The sequence below is a fragment of the Rhinatrema bivittatum genome, chromosome 4 (genome assembly GCF_901001135.1).
Source record: "Rhinatrema bivittatum chromosome 4, aRhiBiv1.1, whole genome shotgun sequence".
NCBI classification, from domain to species: domain Eukaryota; kingdom Metazoa; phylum Chordata; class Amphibia; order Gymnophiona; family Rhinatrematidae; genus Rhinatrema; species Rhinatrema bivittatum.
The window spans coordinates 327,268,359-327,279,468 of NC_042618.1; the positions used below are offsets into that span (position 1 = coordinate 327,268,359).

The window sequence follows — 11,110 nt, forward strand, 5'->3', positions numbered from 1 at the left end:
TCACATGCTGTCTCTCTCACACACACAGAGGCTCTCATATGGTGTCTCTGCAAACATTCACACACAGTCTCTCAACTCATTCTCACACACACACACACACACACACACACACACACACACAATCTCTCAATTCATCTCATTCACACACACACACACACACACTCTACAGGCCCTCAGCCTCTCTCTTGCCTCTGGGCCTCCTCGTCACGGGTCGCCACAGGATGGGCTCTGCAGCAGCCCTGATCTTCTCAGGCCGCCCGCAATGTGGGATCCATGGCGGCGGCCCTGCTACCGGGCCTCCTCTTCTTCTCAGCCCGCTGCGACTTGAGATTCGCGGATCACTATAAACGCTGCTCCTCTTCTGCATGCGGCTGATGCTCCTCCTCCTTCTTGCCCGCGCGGCTCCGGCAACGTTTTCTTCCGGGGCCGCGCGGGCAGGAAGGACGAGGAGCACCTGCAGGTTTGGACACGACCTTTTTCTTCGGGCCGTGGTGACATGAGCTCCACCACGGCCCTGCCAATCTTCCTGCTGTGTGTGTCCGGCACGCAGCACAGCACAGCGGTAGTTTACTGCTCAGCCGCCAGTGGGATGAGGTCCACCGGTGGCCGCATTGGCTCCCCCTGACCTCCCCTCAGTATACCACTGCTCAGCGCCCCCTAATGCTCGGTGGCCTAGGCCCAGGCCTAGTTCGCCGCCCTAGTGCTTCCACCGGCCCTGGCGATTTCCACAATTAGGCAGGGGGCGAGCGTGGTGCAAAACTGGAAAGCAGACACCATGACCGCTCCTGTGGTCCCCCCCGTGAGACTGTGCAGACCTTGTGGAGCCGCGGCTCTGGCGCAAGACCGGCCCTCACCTTCATTCATTAACAAAGAAGGAGGGCTGGTCCTGTGCCAGAGCCGTGTCACCACGGGATCTGCAGTGAAGTACTTTTTTTTCCTTAAGAATAGGCCAGGCGAACCTACAACAAATTTGCTCAGTCGCTGGCAATCTTGGAAAGCTCTGCCCTATAAGTTTTAATGGAAAACAAATAAAACTAATGAATAAACACATTTTTTTTGTATTGAATCTAATGAAACAAATATGGATCCCAATGAAGCGAATGAACGAACCAAAATAATTTTTTTTCTTCTGCACATCCCTAATTTTGGACACCTTTAGAACTCCCTCATCCAAAGTCTCTTTCAGTGTATATTCCAATTTTGGGGGGACAATCACAATTATATAAATGATAGGTGGTATTTCAAAGCATGTTCAGCAATCAATAGCTGGTTAATTAGAACTTATCTGACTATCTAGCAGGCCACCGAATATCCGGGTATATTCAGCAGCTATTAGATAGCCGGATAAGTGACTTAACCGGCTATCTTTCAGCCACATAAAAAGTAGGCGGGCAGTGGGCGGATCAGGGAGATGCTACTTATCCAGTTAATTTAACTGGATAAGTAGTGAAATTCACTATTATTCGGTTAAGTTAATTGGATAAGTTAGACCAAACATAGAGCTGGTCTAATTTATCTGGATATCACTTATCCAGCTAAGTAGTGATTTGTGAACAGATATTTAGTGGCCTAGCCATGCCACTGAATACCCCTTGTAACTTAGCCAAATATATTATATCTGGCAAAGTTACTTAGCTAGATATGGCTGAATATCGGGCCCAATGAGTGTGAAACAAATAACAGAGAAAATCAAGAACTACAGCCACAAAATTTTAATGTCACTCTCCAGAAGGAAATCATCAAGTATTGTATATAGCAAAGTACTCAACCCAGTTTTGGATTTGGATTCTTATATAGACTGCAGTAGGGTCTTGAACAGTTACCTCTTTTTCAGAAAAGAGTATGTGATACTATAGATTTTTATTTTGCATGACATTTCTACAAAATGCTGCCAAGACACTTAAGACCATCTTCTGATGACATGAAATGGCAATGAATCGACCAGTGTCATGACTCTAGTCATGTGAAACTAGGTCCATAAATAGAGTATGTCAGGTTCTCAGCCTAAGTATATTGAAACCCCAGTCTCCTTCAAATTGTAAGCAAAACTTTATTTAAACACAGAAATAACTCAAATACACAGGTTCACCTCACCTCAAGTTTTCAGCAACTCAAATGCAAGCTCTCCTCGAGCATAGGTTATAATACGGACAAGTTCCAGGTATCTTCAGTTCTAGTCTTAGGTAATTCACATCAGCAAGTCAGTGCTCACAACTAGGTCCAGCTCCAAGGATTACAATTTCAGGCAATGACAAACAAGTTCAATTCCAGTACTCTCAAACAAATCCAAGTATCCCATACGTTGCATCATGCATCAAGGAGCTCAGTCTCTGGGCCCAGAAGCTCAGCTAAACTGCCACATCTTCTCTATTTCTGGTAACCCCATTTTCTAGTCCTGAGGACCAACACGGTTTCCTGGGGCAGGATCACTGGTTCTCCCATAACAGTCACTACAAGGTTTCTGCCTATGTATTAGCTTACTCTGCACAATGAGTTCCACTGGCTCAGATGGCAAAATATCATTCTCCTAGACAGCTAGGCCCTCAGTTTGAGACCTGATAATATCTAAATGATTTTACTTCGTATGCATAAAGCATCTAGTATATTCAGTAATACAAAGTCAGATTGTCATATGTCATTGCAATGCTTACTGCAATCTCTCAAATCGTCACAGTCGTGCAATATGATACATGTAGTACCATGCAAAACGAGAGAGGGCTCTTTATCCCGAGGATGTCAGATGCCTTTGGCAAGCTACGTTCTTTGGTTCAGAGAACTTGCTTAAGGAGCATGCAATCAGATCCACACAGTAAACAGTTCCAAGACGGGAACTTTTCCTAGGGCAAGTCTGCAAACTGGATGCCAGTGAGCCCACTGGAAACCCGGTCACACTGCAGTCCCCAGTCTGCCGGTCATTAATTAGAGTCCTAGGACTGACTGCTATTCTCTAGCTACTGCCTGGTCTTTCCGTGCCACTGCTGGTTTAGAATAGGTAAAAATGTAATCAATGACCGTCATGCACAGTAAAGTGGATACATTGTGGGCAGAATGGCTGGGAGGTGGGGAAGGGCAAGGTTTAATACTTGTGGTGCAGTTGTATAAGAATATATTACTCCTGGGGGAATTCTGCGCTACTGCGGAACGCAGAATTTGCGCAGAATTGCCAAATTCTGCACAGAAAATAGCAGAGGAGAACCCAGCATGCCGTGAACGGAGCGCGTCCCACGGCACACGGGATGCGTTCTGTTTGCGGCGAAGATTAAGGCCCGGCGTGCCGTTTGCGGCCGAATAGTTACTTTTGTAACAAAGATGTTTTTTCTATTATTTTGATACATTCTACACATTCCACAAACACAGAGATGTCATAATGACACATGCAAATGGCCATATCACTAGGTCCAGCATTCACCTCCTTTATAATCAGGCATCCTTAGTGAACAGAAGTTGCATTAGGCAAGATGTTCTGTATCTGTATGTCGTAACTCTCTTTTGAGATCCCCAGCAAGAATTTTGATGTTCAAAAATCAAATTAACCCCAGACACGTAAAAGTGTGTCAATCACTGATGGGTCGGAAGAGGCTCCTGTTAAACTGTTTCCTGACACAAAAAAGTGTCTCGCTGCACAGAGCAGAGCTCTAGAGATCCTATGGGAAAGAAATTGGCAGCACATCAGCAGTGTTATCGCAGTGCTTATTTGGCCCTGGTGGTACACTGTGTGGCAGGGAGGGGGCCCTCTCCATAGATCCAAAGAGCAAAGCCTGGAGGGGACTCTCTCCCCTCCCCCGAATGTCAAGCCATCTCCCCATTCTAGCTATAAGGCTGGCCCTGGTGCTTACAGAGTGCCCCCGAGCAGATTTTAGACATCAAACATGCAAAGTGAGTGGCTTCCCAGACTATAGTAATTGAGAGCAGGAGGCATTAGGCCAATCTCTCTTTTGTTTCTCCATCCCAGTACTAATGCAGGCCCTTGTGGAAAATATTAAATAACCCATCAAAGTCTTCTACCCTCCAAAATGCAGAGAAAGACAAATCCAAGGAAGACACGCAGAAGGAGGAGGAATTATTGCAACAGATCCACAAGCTGGTGGAGACCCGGGACTTTCTGGTGGATGATGTTGAATTTGAAAGACTGAGGTAAAGAAAAGTAAAGCCGCAATGCAAGCGTCTTTTAAAATTTCACAGACTAGAGCGTTCAGCAGTATCATTCACTAGTTCTGTACGTCTTGAATTTGAATTTATTAAACTTTACAGTATATTCTGCAGAAGTCTTGACTGAACTTGATAAAAAATCATGCCATAATAATTTTTTGCACACCAAAAACTCTCCTCTGACATTTAGAAATGAAATGGCTATTGTGCAAATGATTGCTTTTAATGTTTGCTTTTGGGAGTACCGGCTGCATGCTCTCGCTTCTGTTTCCTTTGGTATTGTGACTGTTTAAATGTGCTGCCATCTCACGTGCTCCTCAGTGCTAACAATTTGTGGTCTTTCTTGTAACCTAGAACTCCAAGTAATTGGTAAGTCTCATTTTCAAAACATATACCAAATTCACTTTAAATATGCAAAATTAAAATTTAGAAAAAATATTTACAGCATTGGTTTTTTTTTGTTTTTTTTAATTTTCGGTGAAATTTTCAAACTACATTGGAACAAAGACCACTCGTATCTTTTACCCACAGACTTTGCACCATTTCTCAAGGTGAAAGTGCCCGTGCACCCTAAAATATAGGGGTGTGCATGGGAAAAACTTTCATTTCTCATTTTGTTTTCTATTTATGTGAGGTTTTGTTTTTTCATTTTCATTTTATTTCATTTCCGTCGTTTCAGTATGGGCTTAATGATTTCTGTGTATGATAAAATGATTGAATGCACACTAAAACGAATGAGCGTGCACTAAAACGAAGTTAGCGCATACTAAAATGGCAGGAAGGAAAGAAAGAAATAGAAAATGAAATGAGGAACAAAACAAATTTTTTCCCATGCATGCCACTGCATTGTAGAGTTCTCTAAGATAATGTTTTAGTTGCTTATTAAAATAATTAGGTAAACATCATTCCATGCTAAGGGCCCATGTTTGCCCTTCAGAGTACATTTGCAAGGCACGGCAGAAATGACCGGAGAAACACTGATGAATAATTCCATTCTCTAACAGGGAGAAAGAAGAAGACAAAGAAATGGCCGCGTTCCTACAGACCAAACTGTCTAAAAGCAGCCGCAAGAAAACAAGTATGTGTCTCCGGATGATTGTTTAGTGCATATATGGTGTTTTTGGTTTTTTTGTTTTTTAAATCACATCTTCTTTGTTTCTGATGGGAATGGCTGACTTACAGGCCTCTTTCATCTCTGTTCCAGCTTGTCACCGTTTTAAAGACAAATAACAAACGTCTTCTTTCCTAGCGTCCACCAAAGACAGGAAGATGACTTCCAGAGGGCAGCAAACCTCCACCCCGTTTGTGACAAAAACGGGCCTCACCCTGCTAAAGGAATGCTGTGGATTCACCTGCTCCATCATGTAGAGGGAGGCTCAGCCCTTCTCTGCGCACAGCCAGCTTCCGGGTAATTCCCCCCCTACCCCTGCCCCCCCCCTCCCCAGAAATGCATCGTTATAAGCAGGCCAAAAGTACGCGCGCTGTGAAAGCCCCGTAGGTACTCCTGGCTGGGCAAAGGAGGGAAATTTTCATTCAGGCTCATTTACCCAGGTAAATCACTGTTTTACCTGGGTAAATGACTTTGAAAATTGCTCTCCACGTGTATCTTCAAACGGAAAAAGCGGCAAGGAGGCTGCATGGCGAGCATGGTTAAGAAGAGAAAGTCTGTTTGGAGACGTAAAGGCTACCTTCACCAAAGGGCGCTGCACACCCAACTTACCCGGGCTAAATTAAGCTCGTTTTAAGCCGCAGCTTAGCTGGCTGGCTTACACAGAAACCTAGAAAATGACAGCACATGAGGGCCGTCAAACCACATCTAGTCTGCCCAATTTCATTCCTGATGCAGTGCCGTAGACCCCAACTGATTTCTCGCTTTCCCTTCCCTTTCCTTCTGCACTTATCCCTGGTTTTTTCCTGAACTCAGTTACCATTTCTGTTTCCACCAGCCGCCCTTGGGAGGCCGTTCCATGCACCCACTGCCCTTCCATAAAGAAACATTTTCTGATGTTGATTCTTGAGTCTGCCTCCTTGGAGTCTACCTACCATGATCGCTTCTTCTAAAACATTCTTTCCTCTGAGAAAGATTTGCTTCTCGAGTGCTATTTACACCTTTGAGAATGTAAATATAAATCTAGCTGGCCGAAATCTAACAGATTAGATTTAAGGCAGGTCAATATGAAATGCTAGCGGTCCTGGTAGTGACACAGGATCTATAAGGCTGGGTTGTCTGACAGAGCATGATGGAAGACTTGGCCAGCGGCTGAGTCTGGTGGAAATCCAAGCGCTCACCTGTCCAGGTCTGTATGGCAGGCAGCACACAAAGGTCCTGGGAGGCTTGCAAGTAATGGTAGCCGTATTTTTGTGATGACAGAATTCAGTTAGCTGTTGGGTGTGTCTGGCAGGCTGCCAGTGCCGGAAATAACTAGGAGTTCTAGCAGAAATGTAGGCGCTCATGTAACTGGGTCTGTCTGGCAGGCTACACAAGGGACCAGGGAGACCACATGTTTGGGCAGTGATCATGGCTAGAACTGTGAGCTAGTTAGATTGTCACAGAGCCTTGGGGTTAGGCATGGGAAAGTTGGGGTGCAAGTGGGGATCTTGTATGCTCCTTACCCAAGATGGAGGAATACAAAGAGGAAGACCAACAAAAAAAAAAATAAGACTGTCTTGGAATAGGAGAAATCTTGCAGATAGTCACACATAGAAACATAGAAATGACGGCAGAAGAAGACCAAACGGCCATTCCAGTCTGCCCAGCAAGCTTTCACATTTTTTTTTCCCCTCATACTTATCTGTTACTCTTGGCCCCCATCAGCAACCCCCTGGTTCCAGTTTCCCTCCACCCCCACCAACGATGTAGAGAGCGGCGCTGGAGCTGCATCCAAGCAAAGCATCCAGCTCAATTGGTCAGGGGTAGCAACTGCTGCAATAAGCAAGTTACTCCCACGCTTGTTTGTTTACCCAGCCTGTGCCACTCAGTCCTTGTTAGTTGTTGTCTGAATATAATTCCTCTTTTCTTTATTCCCCCCGCCATTGAAGCAGTGCGTTGCGCTGGATATGTATTCCCAGTGAAGTATCAGGCTTAATTGATTCAGGGTAGTAAACGCCGTAACAAGCAAGCTTCTCCCATAATTATTTGTTTACCCAGACTATGTAATTCATTCCTTGTTGGTTGTTGCCTGAATAAAATCCTCTTTTCCTCTTTCCCCCTGCTGTTGAGAGCTATGCTGGATATGCACTGAAGGTGAAGTATCAGACTTATTTGGTTTGGGGTAGTAACCGCCACAACAAGCAAGCTTCTCCCTGGTTTTTTTGTGAATGCAAATCCTTTTTTTCCACATTTCCTTTTGCCGTTGAAGCATAGAGCAATGCTGGAGTTGCATTGACAGTGAGTATGTTTATTGAATAAGGGTATTAATCTCCAGGTAGTAGCCGTAATTCCCGCAAACTACCCCCATGCCTCTTCTCATCATTCACCTCCTTTAGACTTTATGGATCCACAGTATTTATCCCACGCCCCTTTGAAGTCCTTCACACTGTGGCTGGCAGCTGGGATTTATCCTTAGCAGTAGGGACAGGATAACTGGGCAGACTGGATAGCCTCAATGGACTTTTTTCTTCCATTATTCACTATGGGCCTGATTTTGTGAAAGCATTTACTTGCTTAAAATGGGATTTTATACGTGTAAATGCACTTTACTCAAGTACTTGGGCTTTTGAAAATTGCTACAATATACTGTATGCCATTGAATTGTCCATAGGATTTACTCATGTAAGTGCATGCTACTTGAGTAAATGACTTTTGAAAATTTCTACAATAGTATGTTACATTTACGCACGTCACTCCTTTGAAAATTACCTCCATAGTTACTATAACTCTCCAATACAATTTAAGATGTGTGTAAAATATCATGGGGGCAATAATCAGCCATGGGACATCTGACTAAGTTAGCCAAATAAACGTATCCAGCTAACTAATACCACTGAATGTACCTGGCTCTCTGAAAGTCAGATAAGTTTATGCAGCTAATCTGACTGTTCTGAGGCAGCCCTAATGTTAGCCGGCTAACTTTGCTCCTCTCCAGAATGCCAATGATTTATCCAGCTAAGTAGTTAGCCAGCTAATTTCTTCTCTGGAGTTGTGGTGGTGAAACCGGAAGGATTTTTAAAACTCGTGGTTGGTCCAGAAACTTAGTCCAGAGCTTAGGCGGACAAACCATTTGAATATGGACCTTCCTATGATTAGTGGAGAAAATCATGAACCATGCATCAGCAATATGTGAAGTAGTAATCTTTTTAAAACGAGAGGCTGCAGTGGGTGTATCATTCCCAAGCATGGCCTCTAGAAATTTGCCTATGAGTCTCTTGATCTTTCTAGACTAGAGCTTGGAAATGTTGCTGGTTGGCTTATCGAGATTAGGACTATAGTTTTACATTTTGCAAAACTCCCTTGTGGGTCATAATCCATATATTTCTTTATGTGCCTCTCAGCTGACTTTTTATTCCCTCTGTCTGTTTTTGTCTTTATTTCCCCCCTGCCCCCCCCCCCCACCCCCAGCAGATCTCCACGTCAGGCAGGGGCCCAGGTTTTCGGATAGTTCTGACTTCAATCACGCTCGTGTTTTACCCAGTGCAAACAACAACAACAACAACAAAACTACATGACTTCGCAGGTGTCCATGGAAAACCGGGATCCTATCTTTTGTCTCCCTAGCACAACCTGGAATGGTAACCTTCACAGCATCTCCTTTCACCTGCACCAGCCCTAGCTTCCTCCAAGGGACTTGTAGTCTTACAACAGCAGCTCACCGTTTCAGAACAGTTCAAAGTCTCCAAGGTTCGCTTGCTTTGCTTTTTTTGATCTGTCAAAACCTGCAGCACAAAGACTTTGCAAATTAAGTCAACCACATTTCTGCATGTATCGACCTTCTTGCTGTGCTCAGATTCTGCCGCCATGGATATTTCATTTCATCCTCTTCATACTTGCTTCTATGTGTGCATGTCATGTCATTAGTTCCCAATGGACGGAAGAATATTTACTTGAGAAAAGGAACATGGTTAAAATGCTAGTGGAGATGGATTTTACAATTCATTTGTTAGCTGGGAGTGGGAGGGAAAGCACTTTAAGTTGTTCTTAGTGCACTTCTACTTGCTATCATGAGACTTGGGTATTGCCAGAAACACTCCCAAAACGGTGGCTATTGTGGAGATGGCCACAGGTAAACTGGGAATAAAAGCAGAGCAGCCAGACAGCCTGTCTGTTAATGTTTGTGCACAGAGGAGAGCAAACTGTCAGCTCTCAATGGCTTCTGTCACCTCAATCAATGCGGATTTTACCCCGTACACAGTAATTCCTTCTCATCTGCTAAGTGTCTGAATATCAGTCTATCCCTCTTTAAAATAATGATTTCCCTCTGTATATGTCACTCTATTAAAAAATAAGCAGCGAGACCTTTGGGTTGCCTGCGTGTGGCTGTTCAATGATTTTTATGACATTATTACTTAGTTTGGTAGTTAAAATTCACTTTTTTACATACATTTAGTTACAGCGTATTTGATGTATTAGAAAGTCGGATGTTTATTGCATGAGTTGATGTCATTAGATGATAACATGCTGTGCCTGACGCTAGCTTCTGAAATGATTTCTACAATTTTGCTTTATGTCACAATGATTGCTTTCACTGGAAGGGCCAATGTAACTTTATATGTGTGGGAAAACGTTCATTACTTAGCCAAAGAGGTGCTGTAAAGATGAGGGTCGGGAATTCCTTGGGGAAACTGAAGATTATGTAATAGTGATGGCTTCCAATTGACTGAGAGGGGAACCAGGGCTGGTGCTTCCATTAGGCAAACTAACAGTCGCTTAGAGGCCCAACATTTTGGGGACAGCCAAGTCTTGCCAGCACAAGGCCCAGAAGGGCGCTGTGCCAAAGCCAACACCAAAGAAGGGAGTACTGGTGTGTAGGGATGTGAATCGTTTTAGGACGATTAAAATTATCGTCCGATAATTTTAATATCGTCTTAAACCGTTATGGAACACAATACAATAGAGATTCTAATGATTTATCGTTATAAATCGTTAGAATCGTGAGCCGGCACACTAAAACCCCCTAAAACCCACCCCCGACCCTTTAAATTAACTCCCCCCCCCCTCCCGAACCCCCCCCCCCAATGACTTAAATAACCTGCGGGTCCAGCGGCGGTCTGGAACGGCAGCGGTCCGGAACGGGCTCCTGCTACTGAATCTTGTTGTCTTCAGCCGGCGCCATTTTCCAAAATGGCGCCGAAAAATGGCGGCGGCCATAGACGAACACGATTGGACGGCAGGAGGTCCTTCCGGACCCCCGCTGGACTTTTGGCAAGTCTTGTGGGGGTCAGTAGGCCCCCCCCAAGCTGGCCAAAAGTTCCTGGAGGTCCAGCGGGGGTCAGGGAGCGATTTCCCGCCGCGAATCGTTTTCGTACGGAAAATGGCGCCGGCAGGAGATCGACTGCAGGAGGTCGTTCAGCGAGGGTTCCGGCGCCTCGCTGAACGACCTCCTGCAGTCGATCTCCTGCCGGCGCCATTTTCCGTACGAAAACGATTCGCGGCGGGAAATCGCTCCCTGACCCCCGCTGGACCTCCAGGAACTTTTGGCCAGCTTGGGGGGGGCCTCCTGACCCCCACAAGACTTGCCAAAAGTCCAGCGGGGGTCCGGAAGGACCTCCTGCCGTCCAATCGTGTTCGTCTATGGCCGCCGCCATTTTTCGGCGCCATTTTGGAAAATGGCGCCGGCTGAAGACAACAAGATTCAGTAGCAGGAGCCCGTTCCGGACCGCTGCCGTTCCGGACCGCCGCTGGACCCGCAGGTTATTTAAGTCATTTGGGGGGGGGGGTTCGGGAGGGTGGGGGATTTAATTTAAAGGGTCGGGGGTGGGTTTTAGGGGGTTTTAATGTGCCGGTTTTGCAATTTTACGTTTTTTT

At 45.2% G+C, this 11,110-nt stretch overlaps 1 protein-coding gene across 2 annotated transcripts in view; it reads left to right on the forward strand.

Annotated features, from left to right (window-relative positions):
• Positions 1–10,166, forward strand: part of LOC115090815 (uncharacterized protein C16orf45 homolog) — a 135,943-nt gene extending 125,777 nt beyond the window's left edge. Inside the window, exons 4-7 of one of the 2 annotated variants that reach the window (XM_029600337.1) lie at positions 4,020–4,134; positions 5,154–5,227; positions 5,399–5,557; positions 8,708–10,166. In XM_029600337.1, the coding sequence (XP_029456197.1) occupies positions 4,020–4,134; positions 5,154–5,227; positions 5,399–5,517 (308 nt within the window). In that variant the 3' untranslated portion in view covers positions 5,518–5,557; positions 8,708–10,166. The remainder of the gene's footprint in view (positions 1–4,019; positions 4,135–5,153; positions 5,228–5,398; positions 5,558–8,707) is intronic. The other variant, XM_029600339.1, reaches the window with a different exon arrangement.
• The last annotated feature ends 944 nt before the right edge of the window (positions 10,167–11,110 follow it).